Source organism: Perca fluviatilis, chromosome 4 (assembly GCF_010015445.1).
Source record: "Perca fluviatilis chromosome 4, GENO_Pfluv_1.0, whole genome shotgun sequence".
Lineage (NCBI taxonomy): Eukaryota > Metazoa > Chordata > Actinopteri > Perciformes > Percidae > Perca > Perca fluviatilis.
In genome coordinates, this window is record NC_053115.1 from 41,534,734 (window position 1) to 41,562,192 (window position 27,459).

The window sequence follows — 27,459 nt, forward strand, 5'->3', positions numbered from 1 at the left end:
ACCTCTCATATATAACCATAGCAAATCCTTCCTATAGTTGTCTCTGTTCCATACAACACTCTTATGATATCACAAACTCAAAACAAATGTGTGTTATTCTACCTTTGGAAGTACTCTGCAAGTGACAACAAATTAAAACCCCAAAATGTCGTCATTATATATTTTTTTATTTTACAACAGTTTGTGGCTTATTCACGTACAGTAACTTAACACAATTTCATTTCTTGATTTCAAAGCTTATAAAAGTTAAAGCAAAGTTTTAAAAAAGTGTTCATTTTGCTTATGAAAACACATGTTTATAAAAACACAAAGAAAAAGTACTAAAATTCTAAAAATACAAAGTACTGAGGGTTTATTTTAAGGGAAAATAGCACTCCCCCTTGCTTCCTAAAGTATTGGGACACCCTACCTCTACATGAGAATGCGCAAAAACGAGAGTTAGGGCAAAAATCTAGGGGAAGGGAAGGTATTGGGACAGAGCATTAGCATCACTTTACTGATCTCTACTTCATCAGGGTTAGAAAAGGTGCAGCTGAGGGAGATGAAATGATTGCAAAAACAAGATAATATGGTGCAATAAACTGGAGGCTGTTGCCACTTTTTAGCACTATTGTATTTTCTCATTGCTTTAACCCTTGTGTTGTCCTCAGTCTCCTGACTAAACTTTGACAGATACCAGTCTGTGATTCACTCAACATCCTCTGATCTTAACTATTATGCAAAAATAATTCATAAGCTCTGCTTGTTTTAACTAAAAAAATAGGTATAATGTCATTTGAACTAGGTTTATTGACTATGAATAAAAAGAAGCCTTAAAAAAATTACAAAAATGTTTTAAAAAGCATCTAAAGCTTCAAAAGCATTGAAAAAAACACTGTCTCTAATCAGCACCTGTTTACTGGTTCCACTCATTATGTATTCATCATTCTCTATTTCAGAGCTGTTCATATTGTAATATAATACTCATATAATAACATAATACTTATTTATTCCAGCATCCTTTGCACTATGCTCCATAAATTGAAATAATAATAATTTATCATAAATATAATTTACTCCTGCACACTTTGCACTCTTCATTGCACTACTGCCTCAACCTGTCTATATTGTTTCTGTTTATAGTGTGTATATATTGTTTGTTTTTGTTGTTTGTTTTTGTATGAGTAAGCACATTGTGAGCATTGTATAATCCAAAGCAAAATTCCTCGTATGTGTACTCATACCTGGCAAATAAAGCTGATTCTGATTCTGATTCTGAAAAGCGACAAAAAAGTTGGAAAACATGCAGTTTTTGATGAATTGATTCATTTTCCTCTATTTGGATTAAATCAGCTTCTACAAAGTGTTTACTGCTCCACACAAACAAGTGAAAATTATAAAACATAAACAACAATTTAAAAAGAAAAAGTATTGTTAAAAAAGAATAAAACATATGAAAAAAACATTGTCTGTTATTGCCTTTGACTGCAGCACTTCAACATATTTTATTGTTTTGACATTTAGGTCTTTATTTTTGTGACAGCTTGGACATGAGAGGGGAGAGAGGGGGAATGACATGCAGGAAAAGTGCCACAGGTCGGAATTGAACCTGCAGCCTCTGTGTCGAGGACAGAGCCTCTATATATGGGCGTGTGCTCTACCACTAGTTCACCCAGGCCCCCAGGAGTTCAACATATTTGATGCAGATATTGTTTTTGCAGAATTCTGCAATTTTTGGGTTTGTATTGTAAATCGCATGGATAAAGGTGTCAGCTAGATTATTGTAATCTTTAAAAAGGTCAACTAAACAAAAAGCAGACTGTCAAACTAAACAACAAATGAAAAGAAAATGAAACATATCTTTGTAATAATGAGACATTAGGATGACAGGTGCAAATTACAGTAAGAGGTGAAATTCAGCGAACATTCCCTTTAAGAAATAAACATCATCATGAATATAATCATCCTCTTTATCTCTAACTGCTCTGCTCCACTGTCACACACACCTTCATTGGTGATATCTTCAGTGGGATGTTAACCCCAGTGCTAATGAATGGAAACATCTTCTCAGTGAAAGTGCGTGTGAAGGTGTGTATGTGTGTGTCAGTATCAGCATCAGAGAACGACAGCTTTCCTCTGTTCCAGTCCAGAGTCACTCTGATCCTCTGGAGCTTCTTCTGCACTACAAGAACAGTGGGTGGAGCTGGTGGGGACCATGCTGAGTATTTACCTTGATAGAAACCTATTCTCCATAATCCAGACAGTCTGCCTCCCTTCCTCTGGGCAGACTCTGCTAACACTCCCAGTGACCAGCCTGTACTGTCTCCAACCTCGACATCCCAGCTGTGAGTCCCTGAGTTAAAGCCCTCAGAGCCCAGGACAGAGGGGTATCTATCAAACCTCTCTGGATTATCAGGAAGCTGCTGTCTCTTTCCTAGTTTCACACTGGTCAGATCTTCAGACAGGGTGAGGGTTGGATAAGAAGATTTTGGGTCCAGAATCACAGGAGTGTAAGAGACCATGTCCTTCATCTTGTTCCAGATGTTGAAGCTCAGGTTGCCCAGGTGTTTGGCCTCGTCTATCAGAGCTCCTGAGAGCAGCTGTGGATCATCCAGCAGGGTGTGCTGCTGGACTCTTTCCACTGCAGCCTTGTAGTTGATCAGGAATGAGACATCTTCAGCTCTCGGCACCTCCTCTGTGGCTCTGACTGTGTCTGAAAGAGCTGTCATCTCTCTACTCAGAGCCGCCATCTTCTCCTTCATCCTCTGAATCTTCTGCTCCTCTTCCTCCCTCAGTGCAGCCAACCTGGCCTCCTCTTCCTTGTGTAGAAACTGGTGAAGCTTCTTAAACTGCTTCCTAATCTGCGTCTCTGTGCGTCGGGCCTGGAGCTTTATGTGTTCTGCTGTTTGATCAAACTTCACTTTAACTTGATCAAAACCCTTTAACTTCTCCTTTAAGGACTCAAGAGTTTTCTTATGCTCCTTCCTGTGTTGTCGTGCAGCTTTATCGATGGGTCTGATTCTGTGGCTGGAGTGCGTTTCTGAAGCTCTCTGATCTCTCTCCAGTAAGAAGGCCTCACACAGGTTCTTCAACACCAGGTTACAAGGCGGTTCATACAAAGATCTTCTGTTACAAACTGGACACTCCTTTGTTGGTTTCTGTCTCCACCATCTCTGCAGACAGTCTTTACAGAAGCTGTGGCTACATGACAGAACAACAGGATTTCTAAAGACATCATGACAGACCGGACAGCAGAGATCCTCCTCTGATCTGGAAGCCATTTTGTCTCTGAGGGAAGCTGAAAACAGCAGATAGGAAGTACAGTCAGTCATGCCTCCCCTCCCTTCTCTACTAACTTCACTGAAATTTGTGTTTTTAGTCAAACTCACCTTCAGTGTGTGGAGTGTCAGCAGGTTGAAGCAGCAGGGTTGTAGTTTTCCACTTTTCTCTCCTGTAGCTGAACTCACTCAGAGGAAGTTGTTAGTTTGGTCTGAAAGTGAATCTGATCGTGTTTTTCAGTCTATGTATCTCTCTGCAGTGAGCGCGAAAACCAGGTTTCCTGGTTTGTCTCGGGTGAGTCAGTTGGTTAGAGCTCTTTCACACTTCCTCTGCTGAGAGGCTGGGTCATCGGTTAGAAGGCATGAGCCTGGAGACGTCACTTAACAAAGGTTTATTTCCACTCAAAATGGAGATGCAAATGCAAAAAAAATAAAAGAATTTTTTAAATATATTTTATTAACAGATAGTGGCAGATAGTGGCTTATTCACATACAGTAACAGTAACACAATTTCATTTCTTCATCTCAAAGCTTATTAAAATTAAAGTGAAGTTTAAAAAAGTTTTCATTTGGCTTATGAGAAACACAAACGTTTATATAACACTTAGAATATGTATTTCAATTCTAAAAAATACAGAGAAAGAAAACTATCAAAAATAGAGTTCTTTAATATACATTGACGTGAATAATAATTATTAGTTACATGGCAGAATAAAAGGCTATACATAATGTATTTTCAAGCAAGGTCCGCTGGGACGTTGTGTAAAATGTAAATAAAAACAAAATACAATGATTTGCAAATCCCTTTCAACCTATATTCAACTGAATACACGACAAAGACAAGATATTTAATGTTCAAACTGATAAACTTCATTGTTTTTTTTGCAAATATTCACCCATTTAGAATTTGTTGCCTGCAACACGTTCCAAAAAAGCTGGGACAGGGGCAACAAAAGACTGGGAAAGTTGAGAAATGCTCAAAAAACAGCTGTTTGGAACATTACACAGGTTAGTTGGCAGAGGTGGGTAGTAACGAGTTACATTTACTCCGTTACATTTACTTGAGTAAGTTTTTGAAAAAATTATACTTCCAGGAGTAGTTTTAAATCACTATACTTTTTAGTTTTACTTGAGTAGATTTGTGAAGAAGAAACTGTACTCTTACTCTGCTACATTAGGCTACAATGAGCTTGTTACTTTTCTTTTTACCTCTTTGGTATTCTACGCGTCATTGTTTTTATCCCCCCCGCGTACGCCTCATTTTAATGTTTTATTTTGACAGAGAGAGAGACTTCCGCTAAAGGCTCTACCACGTGGCTGTTTCACCAATCAAACGTAGTTGTGCAGTCTCGTCACGTGACCTTTGTTGAGCTGAAATGAAGACAGATTCAGCAACTGCACGGCCTATTTCTCGCTTAAAATGTTTTCAGAAACATGTTTCAGTGAACTATTTTAGTACAATATGAGATCGTATTCTGAACGGCCGCCATGACAGTCTGGCTCTCAATATCCGGAGAAAACAAACCCATGTGACGCGTTCGTCCAATCAGCTGCCGGTTTTCATTTCTTGGGCAACATTACAGATTAGCGCCGCCTGCCGCTATGGAGATGTATTATGTCTCGTCTCGTCTCGTCTTTTTGGTCTGTTCTGTGGCAGTTTTTTGGACCTCAGGGACGCGACTGATCATATCGACGGGGTTTTCTGTCCCTGTTAATTTGCCTACTCCTTACCACGTCGTCATCTACTCTCTTCCATCTTTTCCTCACTCGCTCCCATGGCCCTGTCATGGTCACTCTCTTCCTCCTCGGCTTCTTCCCTGTCATGATGTTGTTCCTGCTTCTCTGTATTGCCAGCCACCTCTCCTCCTTCCTCTCCTTCAGGTAATGCTGATGTTAAAGCAGCTACTACAGCCCCAAACATGTCAAAAACTCAGAATTTCTCTGCACTTCCCTTGGTGGTCGTTTGTCCATTTTAACTTGGATGCTAAACTTCTAGCGTAAGCAAGAATGGTTGCATAAGCTGAGGCATCGATTGAATGGACAATAGGGCCATCTAGTGGCCAATAAAAATATGGTGGAAATACTGACAAACTAAAACAAATGCACATTGTAGGCTGCAAATGCCTGATATATGAATGGGTTTACAAGTGGTGGCCATACATTTGTCTAATATTTCACTGCCTTTGTAACATAGTGATAGCCAAGTGATCCACCGAGTGGGTAGATGACATGCGGCGGTGGCCTCAGGTGTCATATGGGGATATTTTGAATTATTTAGTGCTATCGATGGGCGTTGATGGGGCGGCCATGAAGAATTATAAGACCATGGAGGCTTATCAATATCTACACAGTGGAAAGGTCAGTCGTGTTTTGCTTTGCGAGATTCTGAAATATGTTTTTTGGAAGCTGCAGTCAACCCCAGTCAGGCAAGCACACCAAGCCACAGTGCAATGGTGTTATCCAGGACCAATGGAGCCACATACGCCGGTACTCATCGCTGGATGGTGGAGGATAAAGATTAAAAGCTGCCCCACAACATTCTGCCCTGGTTTTCCCGTGGACAACACAGTATTGTTGCAAGGATAACCATCTTTTAATCCAATTGTTATGACAGCCCCGCACCGAATACATAATGCTGGACATCTTCACTAAAATAGCTAATGTGCCAATGTACTGCAATGGACAGAGTTGCTCAACTGGAAGTTTGAAGACAAAAACGGAACAAACATGGTGCCCCCCTTGTTGACGCACGGAATAATGTGAATACAACATTTCAGACAATACTCAAAATAATGATACAAAGAAACAATAATATGACTTTGAATAAATAAAAAGTGTTATTTGCAAGAACAAAGTGTGTAGAGGGGATGAATAAACAATAATATAAAATTACATTAAGGGACAAAACGAAACATTATTCATGCGAGCTTCTCCTGACTATATGGTAATTAGTCTACTATGCAACAGCAAGTCGCTTGGTTATGACACAATCGTTAGCCTATTTTTATAAAAACGTCTGCTACGGAGCCATAACGTGAGATACTGAAGGTAATGGAGCCTTTTATACATTGTCATGTTTCTTTAGAAATAAACAATGGACAAATAGATTCTTTAAAAGCTTCAGATGTAAAGTTATTCTCTGTCAAAGTGACGTCAAAATGAATGGCAGTCAATGGAATGCTAACGGTGGGTGATGGCTTATTAGCATCAAAATGGTTCTATAGGAGGTACGCTTTGCGGACTCTCGCTTACCCCCTTGCTTGAAACTGACATGTCCACCTTAAATAGAAGGACTCCTCTGATTAAATGACTATCAGCAGAATTCAACTGATACTTTGCATGAAATATTGCATTAAACAGAAAATTGTTCATTTGTTTTGGAACATTCATTTTATTATTACTACAATCTAGACTAGAATTGAAAATAAAGTTAGTTTGATGTAAATAACGGTTGGCCGCTCAAACATTCAGTTATTGATAGTTGAATAATTTTTCTTTTTTATGATCAAATCCACATCTTCAAAGTGTTTTCTGTCTTCATGGCTCTACACACACTAGTCAACCAAAAAAAAAAACATGAACAACAATTTAAAATAAAAACAGTATTGAAAAAAAAGCAAAAGGCTAAATAAACCAAAAGATCAAAAACTAAATGAAATCATTTTACACATGAAAAAAAACTTGCTTTTGACTGCATCTATTGAAGCAGTTTAATAAAATATGTAATTAATATATTAATGCAGAATTCTTGCAATTTATGGGTTGTATTGTAAATTGCTTGGATAAAAGTGTCAGCTAGATGAATAGAAAAATAGGTGATATCGGGTGATGACTCAGAAATTATGTTGGGAGACCTCAAAGATGACGACCAGTCCAGCTTTATTTACACAGTGAACAAACTCTCATGACAATGACACAACCGTGAGCATACAAACGTGTCTGCTCAAGGGTAACCAACCTGTATATCAAAATGGATCCCTTTTAAACTCTTTTTGTGCTCACACAGCTCAAGATATCTATGTCAGCGCACCAGTTTACTCTTAAACTGCACCTTTTATGGCAGATGCTTCTAACAGATTCTCGCATTCCTGGCTCCAATTCCTCTGTGTGAAAGTTGTACCCAAACTCATATATAGATTCTACAAATTCTAAGCTGTTCCTGTGGGTGAAGGTTGTCCCCAGACTAACCTTCTTGTGTAGTACCCTACATACAAGATATAAAATACATTTGAAACATGTATGCTGAAATATCCAACCTATCAATAGGTAAACTAAAACAAAGAATGTCAAACTAAACAAACAATAAGTAAAACTAAACATATATCTTAAACAAAAAACAATGATATTTTTGTATTAATGAGACATTAGAAGGATAGGTTTAGAATAAGAGGTTAAATTCAGCAACTTTTCCCTTTTAAGAAATAAACATCATTAATATAATCTTCCTCTTTATCTCTAACTGCTCTGTTCCACTGTCACACACACCTTCACTGGTAATATCTTCAGTGGGACGTTAACCCAGTGTATGGAAACATCTTCTCAGTGAAAGTGTGTGTGAAGGTGTGTATGTGTGTGTCAGTATCAGCATCAGAGAACGACAGCTTTCCTCTGTTCCAGTCCAGAGTCACTCTGATCCTCTGGAGCTTCTTCTGCACTACAAGAACAGTGGCTGGATCTGGTGCTGACCGTGCTGAGTATTTACCTTGATAGAACATTAATCTCCATAATCCAGACTTTATGACTCCCTTCCTCTGGACAGACTCTACTAACACACCCAGAAACCATTGTGTACTGTCTCCAACGTCGACATCCCAGCTGTGAGTCCCTGAGTCAAAGCCCTCAGAGCCCAAGATAAAGTGGTATCCATCAAACCTCTCTGGATTATCAGGAAGATGCTGTTCCTCTCCTAGTCTCACACTGGTCAGATCTTCAGACAGGAAGAGTTTTGGTTTAGCAGTGTTTGGGTCCAGAATCACAGGAGTGTAGGAGACCATGTCCTTCAACTTGCTCCAGATGTTGAATCTCAGGTTGCCCAGGTGTTTGGCCTCGTCTATCAGAGCTCCTGAGAGCAGCTGTGGATCATCCAGCAGGGGGCACTGCTGGACTCTTTCCACTGCAGCCTTGTAGTTGATCAGGAATGAGACGTCTTCAGCTCTCAGCTCCTCTTCTGTGGCTCTGTGTCTGAAAGAGCTGCTATCTCTCTGCTCAGAGCCTCCATCTTCTCCTCCATCCTCTGACTCTTCTGCTTCTCTTCCTCCCACAGTGCAGCCATCCTGGCCTCCTCTTCCTTTTCTAGAAACTGGTGAAGCTTCTTAAACTGATCCTTAATCAGCGTCTCTGGACCTTCATGTGTTTTGCCGTTTGATCACACTTTAACTTGTTCAAAATCCTTTAACTTCTCCTTTAAGGGCTCCAGAGTGTCCTGAAGCTCCTTCCTGTGTTGTCGTGCAGCTTCATCGATGGGTCTGATTCTGTGGTTGGAGTGTTTTTCTGAATGCAGACAGATAACACCCACTGGCTGCTGATGGTCCAGACAGAAGAGTTTGAGTTTCTCAGAGTGCAGACTGCAGAGAGCCTCTGAAGCTCTCTGATCTCTCTCCAGTAAGAAGGCCTCACACAGGTTCTTCAACACCAGGTTACCAGGCGGTTCATACAAAGATATTTTCTTACAAACTGGACACTCCTGTGTTGGTTTCTCTGTCCACCAGCTCTGCAGACAGTCTTTACAGAAGCTGTGGCTACATGACAGAAGAACAGGATTTCTAAAGACATTGTGACAGACCGGACAGCAGAGATCCTCCTCTGATCTGGAAGCCATTTGGTCTCTGAGTGAAGCTGAAAACACAGCAGACAGAAAGTACAGTCAGTCATGGCTCCCCTCCCACCTCTACTAACTTCACTGAAATTTACTTTCACTATGAGTCATGTTTTTAGTCAAACTCACCTTCAGTGTGTGGAGTGTCAGCAGTAGTGTTGACGAACTGACCGAAGAGCCGGTTAATTAACCTGACTCGTGTCACTGAACCGGGAGACTCGAGTGCCATACGTCAATGAACGGACTCACTCTTGTTTTTTTTCTTTTACTTCATTCGTGCCGTTGTGTGTAGCTGGTATTCTTCTGCTACTGTGTGTGTGTCATGATCTAGCTCATTAGCGCCTCCACTGGTCTGGAGTGGTGGTGGTAGAATCAATCAGGAAATGAGCTACCTAGACCGCGCACCAGGCTACTGAACGAGACCGAATGTAACCGTGCAACAGGCCGGCCCACTCGAGTCTAATGTAATCAGGCGGTGTCTTGGTTCTTGGCAAGTTTGAGTTATTAACCAAGCCTTGTTTCTGGTGCATCTTAGAGGATTGTGTTCATGGCAATTCACACATTATCGATGGGGAAGTACAGTACATCACATACAAATACACGTCATGTTATTTTGGTAGTTATGTTAAGTTAAATGTTAGAGAAGTGAATGTTGCTACGTGGTAGGTAGGCTGTCACGAGGAGACCGCACACCAGGCTACTGAACGAGACCGTAAAGACCGTAACCGAGGGTACTGCATGAGTCTATACAGTACAGGCCAAAAGTACACACCTTCTCATTCAATGCGTTTCCTTTTTATTTTCATGACTATTTACATTGTAGATTCTCACTGAAGGCATCAAAACTATGAATGAACACATATGGAATTATGTACTTAACAAAAAAGTGTGAAATAACTTAAAACATGTCTTATATTTTAGATTCTTCAAAGTAGCCACCCTTTGCTTTTTATTAATAAGGGAAAAAAATTCCACTACATTAACCCTGACAAAGCACACCTGTGAAGTGAAAACCATTTCAGGTGACTACCTCATGAAGCTCATTGAGAGAACACCAAGGGGTTTGCAGAGTTATCAAAAAAGCAAAGGGTGGCTACTTTGAAGAATCTAAAATATAAGACATGTTTTCAGTTATTTCACACTTTTTTGTTAAGTACATAATTCTATATTTTGTGAAAAAAATGTAAATAGTCATGAAAATAAAGAAACACTTTGAATGAGAAGGTGTGTCCAAACTTTTGGCCTGTACTGTATTCAAACGGGTGTCTAGGTTCTCGGCAAGTTTGAGTTATCAACCGATCCCAGAAGCCTTTATTTCTCGTGCATCTTAGATGATTGTGTACATACAAATACATAGACTACATTATCGATGGATATCACATACAAATGCACGTCATGTTATCTTAGTAGTTATGTTAAGTTAAATGTTTGTTACGTGATAGGTAGGCTGTCACCAGGAGACCGTGCACCAGGCTACTGAAAGAGACCGTAACCGTGCCTAATGCATGAGTCTATGTAATCACGGGTGTCTAGGTTCTCGGCAAGTTTGAGTTACCGATAGCAGAAGCCTTTATGTCTCGTGCATTTTAGAATTGTGTTCATGGAAATTCATAGGCTACATTACCAAGGGGAAAGTATTATATCACATACAAATACACGTAATGTTATCTTGGTAGTTATGTTAAGTTAAATGTTAGAAGTGAATGTTGCTACATGGTAGTTAGACTGTCATGAGGAGACTGCCCACCATGCTACCGAATGTAACCGTGGCCAGTGCGTGAGTCTAGTGTCGGTCAGTATGAGTGTGTAAATAGTATGTCGAGACCGAATGTAACAGCAACTGCTCGAGTCTTCTGCGGTGTCTTGGTTCCTGGCGGTGGAACGCGATCACCCCCCCCCCGCCGAGGGCACGCGAACCGGTGACCGAATCTATTAACTCGGTAGGCCAACCAATGACCGTCCGGTTGAACCGACTCACGTAAAAGAGTCGGTTGTCCCATCACTAGTCAGCAGGTTGAAGCAGCAGTGTTGTAGTTTTCCACTTTTCTCTCCTGTAGCTGAACTCACTCAGAGGTAGTTGTTAGTTTGATCTGAAGCTGAATCTGATCGTTTGTTTTCAGTCTGTGTCTCTCTGTAGTGAGGACAAAAACGAAACTGTTTCCTGGTTAGTCTTGGGTGAGTCAGTTGAGGGGAGGAGTTCTGTCACGCCTCCTCTGCTGAAAGCTGTTGTAACACAGCGTTGTGTTTAAGTCCAAAGGTCTGATTCATTGCTGAATATGTTGATTGATAGTGTGCAGCAGGCTGATGCAACAGTTATGTTCATGTCTCAGGAATATTCTGTTTTGGGGAATAATAATCATTAAACATTAAGGGAAACATTGTTGGAGAGAGGAAGTTTGTACTTTAAGTGGTGACATTGAATGGTGTAAACAAAAGGTTTTGTAAATTAAGGCTCTCCAGGAATACAGGGGATGTGTTTGTTAGGCATTGTATTCATTGTGTTATGACAGGTTTTACATTTTAAAATGTCATCAATTGAAGGGAACAACACTTGAGGGGACAGAAAATATACACTGATAATCAATTGTGCATTTTAATTTTGAATCTTAAAAAGTAATGATAAGCAAATTATTTAAACATTTATTTTTTTTCAGTCGAGATTTATGATTAACCTGTGGTACCAGAACCAGTATTGCCAGTCAACCCGTTCTCACTCCGAACTCGTAACATACGGACGTTTGGACAGTGGTTGTCAGCGTCTGAAGCGATGAAAAAAGTGCTTGTGGTGACGAAAAAAAGTGGTGACGACCACATCGAAAAAGAAATAGTATACTATAAAGTTTTTGTCAATCATGGGTAACGAATCATCCAAGCCCTGTGAAGAGTCTGGACCCATTGTGGTTGAGATGAGTCAGAAATATGGACGGGATTGTTTGCGATGTAAGTAACTAACTAACTAATTTAGGCAGAAGGCCTAAAAAGAAATAAAAATACTCTTTGACACTTTAAAACGGCTCTGGACTATATTCTATGACACTTTAAAACAGCTTTGGACTATTTGTAAAAATACTCTATGACACTTTAAAACGGCTCTGGACTATGTAGGATATTCTATGACATTTTAAAGAGGCTCTGGACTATTTAGAGACAGACTGCAGAAGAAATAAAATAGTTTAAGAACAAGTTCCTTACTATTAAAAGATTTTTGTCTGCAGGGCTGTACCGGGTTTTGCAAGGTTTGCCAAAAAAAGAACTAAGCTTTGTGGTGACGATCACATCGAAAAAGAAATAGTATACTATAAAGTTTTTGTCAATCATGGGTAATGTTTAAATGTTTTAACTGCTTTTTATTCGCGTATTTTATCTCTGTTCTTTAAATTCTTATACTGCACTGTAAAATGTATTCTTGTCTTTTAAATTGTTTTAAATTGTGTTTTAACTGCTCTTTCATGTTTTATGTAAAACACTTTGAATTGCCCTGTTGCTGAAATGTGCTATTTAAATAAAACTGCCTTGCCTCTCCTTGCCTTGTATAATGTACCAGGGAGAGCAGCAGCTACACAGGGTTTAGTGAGTAGTATGTAAGGCAGAAATTCTGCATAGAGAGGTTGGTTGGGGGGGTGGATGGGTCAAACACAGGACTTTCACCCAGGAGACCGGGGTTCGTGTCCTGCGTGGCAAGTTTCCCAAAGTTGCTTTCTTCTTTAACCGTCCCGTTATTCCCGTGTGTCACAGAAGTGTAAGCCCACCCACGACCTTTTCCTAAACCCAACCATCCCGTCATTCCCGCGTGTCACAGAAACATAAGCCCACCCACGACCTTTTCCTTAACATATCAGAGTCAAAAGGGACGCCAATAGTCCCGACCAAGCGCGTTTAGATAAAGCGCATTATATGACACTAAAGGAGACTTTTAGCGTCAATAACAACGACAAAGGCACCTGACCAAACGTCTGTATTCTACGAGATGGGAGTGAGAATCTGTTGTATCAGTTGGTGCACGAGCTCATGAAGCACATCAATAAATAACAGCAATATTCAACTGATGAAAAACTGAATTAAACACTTTTACAGAATCATCTTTTCTTTATTACATCAAATAGAAAATGTATCATATATTTTGGTAAATGTAAAACACATTTTCATATTGTAAACATGTAATGTGATTAAACATTATTTAATGTAACTATAATCTGGACTAGAATTTAAAATGGAGTTTGTTTGATCTGAACAATGATTGGCTCCTCAAACATGCAGTTATTGATAAATTGAATCTCTTTTTTGGGATCAATTCTAATATTGTGATTATACAACAAAATAAGTGACCAATCTGTATTCATATTGTGGAGCAATTCGCTCTTGAAATACAAAAATCTGACTATTTATAATCCCTCCCTGTTTAGTAAACCAGCCAATTTACCATGGGATTTATCAAACGGAATAAATCCCGCCTGCAAATAAACAAAAACTGCTTTGCTTGCTCCATTGTGTTGTAAGTAAGACATCTGCTGAAAAAGTTATTGTATTCATTAGCATGATTGCCGTACTGTTTAGTTAAAAAACATCCAAAACACCAATGGAAGACGAGCTGACCAAACGCAAGCTTTTATTTTGAAAAGTCGAAGCTCGAGCACGGCACCAGCCTCCCGGCTGAGACGGGAGCATAGACTGTATATTACTAATATATTATATTATGTTATTAATAAGGGCATGAGACAGGAGTTCTCTTTTTACTATGCAGCCATACCCGACTCTAATAAAAAAGGCAGAAAAGGGGTCGAAAATCCAGCTGTACCACTTAGCTGCTCCCTCTAGAGGTCTGGAGAACTTCCGTTGTGGAATCTGGATGCAGCGTTTTTTTGTTGCATTTGTTTTCGGGGTTTGTGTGCTTTTCTATTTGCATCGTTTTTTATTCGCATCGCGTTTATGTATTTGGTTGTGTTGTGTGTATTTGCTGAATGCTGCACATGTGTTGTCAAATTAATGAAGTTGTTTTTCTTTTTGCATCGCTTCTTTTTTCGGGGTTTGCTTTTCTTTTTGCATCGTTTTTTAATTGCAGCACGTTTGTATATTTGGTTGTGTTGTGTGTATATGCAGCGCGTTTGCTGAATGCTGCACATGTGTTGTCAAATTAATGAAGTTGTTTTCTTAATTTGCTTGTGTTTTGTCTATTTGCATGTGTTTTCTGAAGTTGCAGGGCGTTTGCCCCTGTCGGCCACCGTACAATTCAGCTTCTACAAAGTTTTTGCTGTCTTCAGGGCTCCACACACATAGGTCAAAATAATAAAACATGAACAACAATTTAAAATGAAAACAGTATCGATATGAAAGAAAAAGGCTTAACGAACCAAAAGATCTTAAGAAGAATTGAATCACATATGAAAACAAAACTTTTATATCTTATTCATGGGCATACATTTTATCTAACAGATGGGGGAGGCAATAAACATTTCACTTTATACATTTTTTGCAAGTTAGACAGTGTGCGGGACTTTTCTTTGTAACTTTTGATCTGATTGTCCCCCTCTGACGCACCTGTCTCACATTGTAAATGTGCTAAGTATTTTGCTGTACTGATTTTCAGGACAATAAACATAAAATTTCTTGTGAGCAAATATTGAATTGGACACATAAAATACATACAAAGTTGTACTTGTAAAGGATATTTGTAGTTGTGGAACTCCAGTAAGTAGGCTGGCAAAGCTATTTTATTATATTTTGATTCTATTCTCTAATACAGATGATGCTGAACTGAGAACTGAGCCATATACCATTTCACCATAGATTGTATAAAACTTGGATTTCCACAGGCAGCTTCAACAACAGCAGAGCAGTTCAATTCATTTCTGAACAGACTACTGACAGTAAATGCTCAACTGTACACTAGTCTACCTTTTGCAGGGCAGTAGCGGAGTTTTACAGACAAAACTGCCTGTAAAAACCCAGCGTTAGAATGTAAACATATACAAATAAGTTTTCTTTAATTCTCTTAGTCCCTCTCTTTTGCACAAGACACCTATCTCAAAAAAGATTTGACCACGAAGCTGACAGCAAAGCCCAACTTTACTTTTAATGAAACCAAACAAAGAAAAATGTTCTCTCCTCCTTGGTTTGAATTTCCAAACGTAGGGTTGAACACCGATCAACCCGGGCCCAACCCTGGTCGGTGGTGTTCAGGCCTGGACTGGCCGGGCATTTTCCCGGTGGGTTGATGCACTTTGTATGGGGTTCTGTTTGTGCCAAAATTAAGTCAAAATGCTTACTGTCTGTCTATGTGTCAATGACTATGGCTATACTTACTGTCAATGTCTAGGTCTATGTCTATGCTTACTGTCAATGTCTGTCTATGTCTATGTCTGTCTGTCTATGTTGAATGCTCACATGACTCAACATTTGTCTGTGTCAACTCAACTCCTGTCAGCTGTTGCCCTCCATGTCATTTCACTGTATTGTCTTGCTGTGTCGTTGCACTCTCCACCTTCAAAATGAAATATCCACCTTAAATAGAAGGACTCCTCTGATTGGTTTGAATTTCCAAAAGTAGGGTTGAACACTGATCAGACAACCCGGGCCCAACCAGTGTTTGTTTAACAGGTATAACTAGCAAGCCAGCCGGCCACTAAGTTAGTAAAGTTTAACAACTTAATGTACACACACTCTTGTCACAGCGTAGAAAAGCACAATACTTTCGCCAGATGAGTGTGTTTGACTCATTTTCAATAACCAGTGATTAGCATGAAAGAACGGTGGTTGGAATTAGCAAGCAAGCTAATTAATTATCCATCAAGCTTGACAGTCCGTAGGTAAGGACAACTAGCAGTCAGAAGCAGAGTATGAGGGTGTGCCCTGACAGTTACTAGGTAAGGACTACTAGCCAGTCAGAAGCAGAGTATGAGGGCGTGCCCTGACAGTACCTAGGTAAGGACTACTAGCCAGTCAGAAGCAGAGTATGAGGGCGTGCCCTGACAGTACCTAGGTAAGGACTACTAGCCAGTCAGAAGCATAGTATGAGGGCGTGCCCTGACAGTACCTAGGTAAGGACTACTAGCCAGTCAGAAGCAGAGTATGAGGGCGTGCCCTGACAGTACCTAGGTAAGGACTACTAGCCAGTCAGAAGCAGAGTATGAGGGTGTGCCCTGACAGTTACCTAGGTAAGGATACTACCAGTCAGAAGCAAGTATGGTCCTGACATACCTATAATACTAATAAATATGTCAGCTACTAGCCAGTCAGAAGCAGAGTATGAGGGCGTGCCACGCTAGCAGCTAGGTGAGCATTATAACGTGTGTCACTTTGTAACACACGTTTGTCACAGAAGTAAACTGGACTACAATAGAGCTGTTTGGAGCACTTGGTGAACAGTGTTTTCTGTTGGAGATGGTAAGTCCCTTTGGGGGGGACTTTGGGCTTTTTCACTTTGTTAACCCATTACCTGCACAAAAAAGTTATATAACACAATAAAGGAAAGGGAAAAAGCCAAAAAAGCACAATATGAGAACTTACAATACAAATCTTTTGCAATGTGTTTAATACACAGCATGGTTTTAATGATATTTTTAGGGGGGGGACAACCCCCGCGATTTCCGCCTATGATCTTATTGTTTCTAAATGCAGCATTTAAAGCAGTTCAACATATTGAGTTGTAATTTAAACATGTCAGCTAAATAAAAATATTTAAAAAAGGTAACCAACAACAAAAAACTGATTGTCAAACTAAACAAAAATAAAATAAAAACAAAGTAATTAAAAGTAAAAGACAAGAAAGTAAATAAGTATAAGTGAAAGAAAACTAAACATATCTTTGTAAATTGAGACAGCAGGATGACAGGTACAGTTTGAGAAGTTAAATTCAGAGACTTTTCCTTTAAGAAATAAACATCATAAATAAATCATCCTCTTCATTTCTAACTGCTCTGCTCCACTGTCACACACACCTTCACTGGTGATATCTTCACTTCACCCCTAGTGTAAATGTATGCAAACATCCTCTCAGTAAAATTGTGTGTGAAGGTGTGTATGTGTGTGTAAGTATCAGCATCAGCATCATAGAATGACAGCTTTCCTTTATTCCAGTCCAGAGTCACTCTGATCCTCTGGACATTCTTCTGCACTATGAGACCAGTTTCTGGATCTGACGCTGACCGTGCTGAGTATTTACCTTTACGCAACAACATTATCCATAATCCAGACTGTATGACTCCCTTCCTCTGCACAGACTCTGCTAACACACCCAGTGACCAGGCTGCACTGTCTCCAACCTCAACATCCCAGCTGTGAGTCCCTGAGTTAAAGCCCTCAGAGCCCAGGACAGAGCGGTGTTTATCAAACCTATCTGGATTATCTGGAAGCGGCTGTCTCGCTCCCCATTGCACACTGGTCAGATCTTCAGACAGGATGAGGTTGGGTTTAGCAGTGTTTGGGTCCAGAATCACAGGAGTGTAGGAGACCATGTCCTTCATCTTGTTCCAGATGTTGAAGCTCAGGTTGCCCAGGTGTTTGGCCTCGTCTATCAGAGCTCCTGAGAGCAGCTGTGGATCATCCAGCAGGGGGCGCTGCTGGACTCTTTCCACTGCAGCCTTGTAGTTGATCAGGAATGAGACGTCTTCAGCTCTCAGCTGCTCCTCTGTGGCTCTGACTGTGTCTGAAAGAGCTGCTATCTCTCTGCTCAGAGCCTCCATCTTCTCCTTCATCCTCTGACTCTTCTGTTCCTCTTCCTCCCACAGTGCAGCCATCCTGGACTCCTCTTCCTCTTCTAGAAACTGGTGAAGCTTCTTAAACTGATCCTTAATCCTTGTCCCTGTGCGCCGGGTCTGGAGCTTTATGTGTTTTGCTGTTTGATCACACTTCACTTTAACATGTTCAAAATCCTTTAACTTCTCCTTTAAGGGCTCCAGAGTTTCCTGAAGCTCCTTCCTGTGTTGTCGTGCAGCTTCATCGATGGGTCTGATTCTGTGGTTGGAGTGTTTTTCTGAATGCAGACAGATGAGACACACTGGCTGCTGATGGTCCAGACAGAAGAGTTTGAGTTTCTCAGAGTGCAGACTGCAGAGAGCCTCTGAAGCTCTCTGATCTCTCTCCAGTAAGAAGGCCTCACACAGGTTCTTTAACACCAGGTTACAAGGTGGATTTTTCTTTGAGGATCCTTTCCTACAAACTGGACACTCCTGTGTTGGTTTCTCCGTCCACCAGCTCTGCAGACAGTCTTTACAGAAGCTGTGGCTACATGACAGAATAACAGGATCTCTAAAGACATCATGACAGACCGGACAGCAGAGATCCTCCTCTGATCTGGAAGCCATTTTGTCTCTGAGTGAAGCTGAAAACACAGCAGACAGAAAGTACAGTCAGTCATGGCTCCCGTCCCTTCTCTACTGATTTTACTGTTTTAAGTGAAACTCACCTTCAGTGTGAGGAGTGTCAGCAGGTTGAAGCAGCAGTGTTGTAGTTTTCCAATTTTCTCTCCTGTAGCTGAACTCACTCAGAGTTGTTAGTTGGGATGAAGGTGAATCTGATCCTCCGTTTTTCCGTCTGTCTCTCTGTTGCGAGGACGAAAAACAAACAGTTTCCAGGTTCACCTCAGGTGAGTCAGTTGAAAGGTGGAGCTCTGTCACACCTCTTCTGCTAAGTGTTGTTACTTCACCTGAAACACGGGGTGTGTCTCATTCCTTAGTTCTGATTCATTGCTGGATATGTTGACTGATAGTTTATTCATTCATTACTGTGCAAGCCACAGAATTTATCCCGTTTCCATGTAGTTACATAGTCACTGATATGGTCATAACCACTACTGTGCTCAATTACCTATTTTTAAGGGGGAAATAAACTACAATTTTCGCCACGAAGGCATGATCTATCCTCTTGAGGACATCCACCAGACCACCGGGTGCTCTGGGGATTTTTGTCGGCTGTGGGAGTTGAGGAAGGCGGGGATGAAGGCTGCTTGCCCGGGTTAGGGTTAGGGAACTACCACACAGATCGACACTGACAAGCCTCCTACTCACCAACACCATATCGATCACACACAAAATGGATGAGCTACAAATACACAAGGAACGGCTGCGTGAAGATTTTCACAAAAGCCTCGCTGAACACACTTATCACGGACGGCAGCTAGCTAACAGCTAGCAGCTAACAGGCCAAGCTACCCACCGGCAGGATCAAGACAGGGTAGGTGAATTTAACAATGTCTGACTTGAAAACGCATCTTGTTGTCACGTTAGGGCCCCGTTTATGTGGCACAGACATATTAATTGCATTTTGTGTCTATTAAGATGCACAAAGGCACTATAAAACTTGCCCCGACAACTGACGTTTTAGCTCAGTGGAAGCTTGTACACGTAGCTGCAGCAACTTGATTGATACTACTTGATTGATACTACTTGTTGATACTGAAACTTCTTGATACTACTTGTACAAATTCCAAATCATCTAGTCACTTGTGCACATCATTAAAACACTTTCTTATTCCTTTGAACAAATTGCAATTGCTTTTGTACGTATTGCAATTGATAATGTACAAGTGTCAGCTTTTTTCCACATTTTCAATTGCTCATGTCATGTTGATCAAAATATAGTAGATGGTTCTCTGTTGAATAGTCTTACCCCTCAAAACATCTAGGCATTAGTTCCTTGCTTAAGCCATTACATGCAAAATTGTTGAACTATTTGTCATAAACTGCACACATGTCCATTGCTGTGGAAGGAACATGCAATATATGTACATTTTATGTCACTCTTCCTTACCAAAACAAATTCAACTGTGTTCTGGGATATAGCGTATAATGGAGTTGGAATCAAGTGAACCCTCTCACAACTTTGTATACGTGGATGTGGCTGGCTTCAACCTGACCAAATGCAGAAGGCGGGGTCGGAATATCATCGGTCACAGAGCTACTGTGGATTTGCCAGGCCAACAGGGAGGAAATATCACCATGTGTGCTGCTATTTCGGAGCATGGTGTCCTAACCCATATCCCCCTAATAGGGCCATACAACACCCAGCATCTACTCAACTTTTTAGAGACTCTCTACAGGGCTCTCATCCCTGATGATGAGAGGGGTCTGTTTAGAGTGGATTTGCCAAAGTATGTGGTCATTTGTGATAATGTGAGTTTCCATCGATCAGACATCATTAGGCAATGGTTTGTGACCCACCCGAGGATGCTTATAGAATTCCTCCCACCCTATTTACCATTCCTTAACCCAATTGAGGAGTTCTTTTCAGCTTGGAGGTGGAAGGTGTACGATTGTCAACCACACACACAGATGACCCTGCTGGCTGCAATGGATGCAGCATGTGAGGACATCACAGTAGACGCCTGCAGAGGATGGATAAGGCATTCCAAAAGATTCTTTCCACGTTGCCTTGCAAGGGAAAATATCCGGTGTGATGTGGATGAGAACATGTGGGCCGACAGACAGGAACGTTTGGATGTGTAGATACCGCACTAGAACAGTGCTGCGGGCAAAGTTGTGCCTTAGGGGTGTTTCCTGTGTTTCTTTCTAATTTAGTTTTTTTTTTTCTTTGTGCCCTTGTCTTTTTCTTACTGTAAATTATTTTGTTTATTTCTTTCATAAAGTCGCACTAGTAAAAGCTGTGAAAAACAAAATCCTGTCCAGTATCTTTCAATCAATAACCCACATACAGTAATATGTAAATAGTACTGTTGAAATTGATATATGCCATAGAAGTGCAGCCTTGTGCATTTTCAACACAATAACTCCATCACTGTCATCCAAACTGTAGCCTAAGTTTACATCAGGTAAGACTGTCAAAGTACACAGTTACATTGACAACATGCCTAGACATTTTGACGACCTTGTTCGTGAACAATGACTCAATGACTTATCATTCTGATGATACTGACATGACCATTGACATGAATATTTACTTTTGAGAGATGTACTAAGGATTTTTAGTGACTGACTAGCTTTAGAAACACATCTATTGTATATTGCAGTTTGTACAAATTGTTCTGAGAAATGCACTTATTATTTTGCACATGTTAGGGATGATGTGAAAAACGCACCAAAGCGACTGAGAAAAACTGTAAATAGAAGGACTCCTCTGATTAAATGACTAACAGCAGAATTCAACTGATGGAAACTGAATGAAACAAAATGTTCTTTATTACATTAAACAGAAAATTGTTCATATGTCTTGGAAATTTTTAAAGACATTTAATGTAATTAAACATTGATTTTAATATTACTATAATCTGGACTAGAATTGAAAATAAATTTTGATTTAAATAATGGTTGGCTGCTCAAACATTCAGTTACTGATAAGTGAATCATTTTTATTTTTTGTGATCAAATCAGCATCTACAAAGTGTTTTCTGTCGTCATTGCTCTACAAACACTAGTCAAACTAATAAAACATGAACAGCAATTTAAAATAAAAAAAGTATTGATAAAAAGCAAAAGGCTAAATGAACCAAAAGATCAAAAACTAAATGAAAAAAATTTTCAGATGAAAAGAACTTGCTTTTGACTGCATCACTTGAAGCAGTTTAATAAAATATTTAATAAAGATAATATTTCTGCAGAATTCTTGCAATTTTTGGGTTGTATTGTAAATCAAGTGGATAAAAGTGTCACCTAGATGAATTACAAAAAATAGATAAACAAAAACAATAAGTAAAACTAAACATATCTTAAATTAAAAAAAAACAAGGATACGTTTGTATTACAGTTTTTCTCCATTGGTTTGGCTCATTTCTTGAAACAGAAATTACATTCTCAAAACAACATGGGCAAACCTCCAAACCATTTGGCAATTGTTCACAACAGAATTGAACTTCTCATTCATTTCATCAAATTGCAAATGTCTTCGTACATGTCTCAATGTCTCAGTACATCTTTGCAAATGATTAAGTACAGGTAGCCTACATTTAGCACAATTTCCAAGTGCATAGATCTTGTTGATCTAAACTGATTGTTAATTCTCAGTCTAATGGTTGTTCTCTCCAAAATGTGTCAGCGTCATTTCATGGTATAAGTCATCACATGCACAATAGTCTGTTCAATTGTCAAAATTAGTAAAGAACACAATACCATGAATACCATATATGAATCTCTTGGAACATTTGTTCAATTCAATTCAATTCAATTCATTGAACATTTGTAAATTGATTACAGCAATTGACAGTCAGGAGAAACTAGAACTTGACTAATGAAGGAGGAGTTTCACACATCCCAGATCAAAACAGTCAAACAGTATGTTTAGTTACCTGACAGGTGCTGTCCATGATTGTGAATGCTGCCAAACATGTGTATGTATATATATATATATATAGCTTGACCATGCAGGACCAGTACAATTTCTGAACATGGAGGCACCTGGCCGAGTAAATGAACAAGGGCAACTGCCTGCTTGAGGAAGAGGAAGAGGAAGAAGAAGAGGAGGAGGATTAAGGGTGCATGGTGGTGGAATAGGGGGAAGAGGCCGAGGAGCACAAAGACACCATGCTGTCCCGGATGAAATTCGGGCCACAATTATAGACCATGTCATCAACCATGGCCTCACAATGGCGGAGGCAGGTCGCCCAGTGCAACCTAATGTGCCTCGCTCTACAGTCTCCTCCATCATCCAAACCTTTCGCAGGGAAAACAGGTATGTAGTCAGTCAATGATGGAATTATATGTTGTATAGGACAGGACACTGTGCATAGAGCAAGACATATATTTATTTACTCATTTACCTATTAATTTAGTGTGTGTGTGTACAGTAATATCTTACCTCAATGGGATGTTATGATACTAAAAATGACAAGAAAAATATTGGAGAAAATAAACTATGGAATAGTAGAAAATAAACATAATTGATGATACAGTTTACAGTAGTATTCCAGCCACTGTGCAGTGATGCATTAGAATTGTGGTAAAGTTACTGTAAGTAAAACAACAATACAATTACATTGGTAACTCATTCTGTAAGGAATACATAAGGTATGCATTACGAATGGAGTGTTGTCCTTTGAATTCTGTGTCTAGGATTGGACGACAAGCTTGCACAGGTGGCAGAGGAAAACTTCTCAATGAACAACAAGAACAAGAGATCTGTAACATGGTGATTGCAAATAATGCCTTGACATTGAGACAGATCCGTGCTGCAATCCTACAAGACAATGCCATATTCCAAAATGTCAACTCTATAAGCATCTCCACAATAGACCGGATATTGAAGAAGCATCCGATGACAATGAAGCAAATTTACAGGGTACCATTTGAGAGGAACTCTGATAGAGTGAAAGAGCTGCGGTACCAGTATGTACATGTAAGTCAGTTACTGGTTGTCCATCATTATAACCTTTTTACAATGAAGCAGTGGTTCCCAAACTTTTTTGGCTTCAGTACCCACTTTACCTGATTTCTGAATCCAGGTAATCCAGGTATGAAAGTATTTGATTTATCCGACTTCAATATTTTGCCTAAAAACTGCAGCTTACTGTATGATGCAATTTTCATTATAATCCTTATTTTGAAGAATATAACATACAATAAGAAAAAGGGTCAAAGAGCTGCAATTATTGCCTCCCATGTAAATCTATCTAATACTGTGGGTTTTACTGTAACATTTCAGTAAGTCTAGTCATTGATGATTTCCCCCCTCCCCTTTCTGTCAAATACCCCCTGTAGTACCTCTGCATAGGGGTACATGTACACCAGGTTTGGAACCACTGGAGTAGTGGCCAGTAGTATATTGAACTTGTGGAGAACATAGAACATTCCTATGTAATTGTCTGTAACTGTAGTGTATGACTCTTCTGTATGACTGAGTTGATGTTTTCTTTTTTTACTCTATTGTAGAGAATAATGGCATTGGAAGGAAATGAGACCCCTCACATCCTCGTGTTTATGGATGAAGCTGGCTTCAACCTGGCCAAGGGCCGAAGACGTGGCCGTAATATTATTGGCCACTGGGCCACAGTGGATGTCCCAGGCCAGCGAGGGGGCAATATAACTATGTGTGCTGCCATTTCTGAGAATGGTGTGGCCACTCACATCCCCAGTCTTGGCCCATACAATACACAGAAGCTCCTCATCTTCTTGGACCGCCTTCATTTTGATTTGATCCCTGAAAATGAGAGAGGTCTTGTAGGGCCTCACCTACCACAATATGTCATTGTATGGGACAATGTGAATTTCCACCATAGCCCGCTCATCAGGGCCTGGTTCACTACTCATCCAAGGATGGTCATGGTGTTCCTACCACCTTACTCTCCTTTCCTCAATCCTATTGAGGAGTATTTCTCCGCTTGGAGGTGGAGAGTGTATGAGCAACGGGCTCAAGATCAGAGGTCCCTGATCCATGCAATGGAGTGTGAGGATATTACAGGAGATCAGTGTAGGGGATGGTTGCGACATACACGCCGTTTCTTCCCTCGTTGCATCGCAAGGGATAATATACGCTGTGATGTGGACGAGAATCTGTGGCCAGACCGACTGTGGATGGCCAGGAGGGTGAGGATGGTGGCCAGGAGAGGGAGGGTGAGGACAGCGACCAGTGAAGAACTGTTAGTTGTGAAACTCCAGCTTTATTTACAGCACTGTAGGCTAAATATAATTTTCCTTGTTTTTTTGTTTGTGTGTTTATATTACAGTATGTTATGCTGTATACATTTTCTTTTTACTCTGATGTATGGAAGTTACTTTATGTGTGTCAATAAAAATGGTTACAATTTCCTTGGCAGTATGAGTGCAATGTGTGATGTCAAACCTTGGAGGCTACTCTTACCCTAAAATCCTATTTTTTTCAGTTTTATACACAATTGTATTCTGTTAGCTAGACAAAAAACAGTACAGTAACCATTGTCAATGAAGGACTGGGCTAAGACTGAAAGGTGGACATGAGGGATATTTCAATGGTCCTCTGCCATAGTGACAAAACATCTAAACATTTTGACTTGCAGTGCTTACACAATGCCAAAGGGACGAAGCATTTTGGGGGCACTGACTATTTATGAGCTGTTGTAGGTGAACCATGGTGTTGTGCCGAATCATCCAGGTTATTTTGGCAAAACCACCAAAAGTGTTGAGAACGTCCGGCCTGTTTCAAGAAATGAGCCAAAGCAATTGAGAATGATGCTTTTTTTTGCAAGCGAGCTATAGTGTTGTGCTGAACTGTAAGACTGTTTTGCCAAATGATCTTAGAGTTTTGAGAATGTAATTTCTGTTTCAAGAAATGAGCCAAACCAATGGAGAAAAACTGTAATGAGACATAAGAAGGACAGGTGCAGATTAAGAGGTTAAATTCAGCAACTTTTCCCTTTAAGAAATAAACATCATGAATATAATCATCCTCTTCATCTCTAACTGCTCTGCTCCACTGTCACACACACCTTCACTGGTGATATCTTCAGTGGGACTTTATACCAAGTTTTAATGTATGGAAACATCTTCTCAGAGAAAGTGTGTGTGAAGGTGTGTATGTGTGTGTCAGTATCAGCATCAGAGAACGACAGCTTTCCTCTGTTCCAGTCCAGAATCACTCTCATCCTCTGGAGCTTCTTCTGCAGTATGAGATCAGTGTCTGGAGCTGGTGCTGACCGTGCTGAGTATTTACCTTGATACAACCCTATTCTCAATAATCCAGACAGTATGAATCCTTTCCTCCGGACAGACTCTGCTAACACTCCCAGAAACCAGTGTGTCCTGTCTCCAACCTCGACATCCCAGCTGTGAGTCCCTGAGTTAAAGCCCTCAGAGCCCAGGACAGAGGGGTATTTATCAAACCTCTCTGGATTATCAGGAAGCTGCTGTTCCTCTCCTCCTCTCACACTGGTCAGATCTTCAGACAGGATGAGTTTTGGATGAGCAGTGTTTGGATCCAGAATCACAGGAGTGTAGGAGACCATGTCCTTCATCTTGTTCCAGATGTTGAAGCTCAGGTTGCCCAGGTGTTTGGCCTCGTCTATCAGAGCTCCTGAGAGCAGCTGTGGATCATCCAGCAGGGGGCGCTGCTGGACTCTTTCCACTGCAGCCTTGTAGTTGATCAGGAATGAGACGTCTTCAGCTCTCAGCTGCTCCTCTGTGGCTCTGACTGTGTCTGAAAGAGCTGCTATCTCTCTGCTCAGAGCCTTCATCTTCTTCTTCATCCTCTGACTCTTCTGCTCCTCTTCCTCCCACAGTGCAGCCATCCTGGCCTCCTCTTCCTCTTCTAGAAACTGGTGAAGCTTCTTAAACTGCTCATTAATCTGCATCTCTGTGCGTCGCGCCTGGACCTTCATGTGTTTTGCTGTCTGATCAAACTTCACTTTAACTTGTTCAAAAACCTTTAACTTCTCCTTTAAGGGCTCCAGAGTTTCCTGAAGTTCCTTCCTGTGTTGTCGTGCAGCTTCATCGATGGGTCTGATTCTGTGGTTGGAGTGTGTTTCTGAATGCAGACAGACGACACACACTGGCTGCTGATGGTCCAGACAGAAGAGTTTGAGTTTCTCAGAGTGCAGACTGCAGAGAGCCTCTGAAGCTCTCTGATCTCTCTCCAGTAAGAAGGCCTCACACAGGTTCTTCAACACCAGGTTACAAGGTGGTTCATACAAAGATCTTTTCTTACAAATTGGACACTCCTGTGTTGGTTTCTCTGTCCACCAGCTCTGCAGACAGTCTTTACAGAAGCTGTGGCTACATGACAGAACAACAGGATTTCTAAAGACATTGTGACAAACTGGACAGTAGAAATCCTCATCTGATCTAGAAGCCATTTTATCTCTGAGTGAAGCTGAAAATACAGCAGACAGAAAGTCAGTGATGGCTCCCCTCCCTCCTCTACTAACTTCACTGAAATTTACTTTCACTTTGAGTCGTGTTTTTAGTCAAACTCACCGTCAGTGTGTGGAGTGTCAGCAGGTTGAAGCAGCAGTGTTGTAGTTTTCCACTTTTCTCTCCTGTAGCTGAACTCACTCAGAGGAAGTTGTTAGTTTGATCTGAAAGTGAATCTGATCGTGTTTTTCAGTCTATGTATCTCTCTGCAGTGAGGACGAAAAAACAAACTGTTTCCTGGTTTTTCAGTTGAGGTAAGAGCTCTGTCACACTTCCTTTGCTGAGAGGCTGGGGCATCGGTTAGAATGCATGAGCCTGGAGACGTCACTTAACAAAGGTTTATTTCCTCTCAAAAATGAAGATGGATATGCACAAAAAATTAAAACTAAATTTTTTTTTCAATATATTTTTTCTTTTACAACAGATTGTGGCTTATTCACATACAGTAACAGTAACGCAATTTCATTTCTTCATCTCAAAGCTAATTTATTTTGAAGTTTAAAAAAGTTTTCATTTAGTTTATGAGAAACAAACATTTATATAACACTGAGAATATGTATTTCAATTCTAAAAATACAGCGAAAGAAAACTTTTAAAAATAGAGTTCTTTAATATACATTGACGT

General features: G+C 40.3%; 2 protein-coding genes across 2 annotated transcripts; both read right to left on the reverse strand.

Moving 5' to 3' along the window:
- Window positions 1-1,463: 1,463 nt before the first annotated feature.
- On the reverse strand, window positions 1,464-27,072 carry LOC120556740 (E3 ubiquitin-protein ligase TRIM39-like). The gene is made up of 3 exons (XM_039796455.1): window positions 26,898-27,072; window positions 25,415-26,793; window positions 1,464-1,985 (listed from the first exon to the last, which is right to left on the reverse strand). The coding sequence occupies exons 2-3, from the start codon at window positions 26,774-26,776 to the stop codon at window positions 1,956-1,958; spliced, it is 1,392 nt and encodes a 463-aa protein (XP_039652389.1). The 5' UTR covers window positions 26,777-26,793; window positions 26,898-27,072; the 3' UTR covers window positions 1,464-1,955.
- On the reverse strand, window positions 16,971-18,677 carry LOC120556747 (zinc-binding protein A33-like). Its single transcript, XM_039796464.1, has 2 exons — window positions 18,473-18,677; window positions 16,971-18,388 (listed from the first exon to the last, which is right to left on the reverse strand). Exon 2 carries the CDS (start codon window positions 18,369-18,371, stop codon window positions 16,977-16,979), a length of 1,395 nt encoding a protein of 464 aa, XP_039652398.1. The 5' UTR covers window positions 18,372-18,388; window positions 18,473-18,677; the 3' UTR covers window positions 16,971-16,976.
- Window positions 27,073-27,459: the final 387 nt, after the last annotated feature.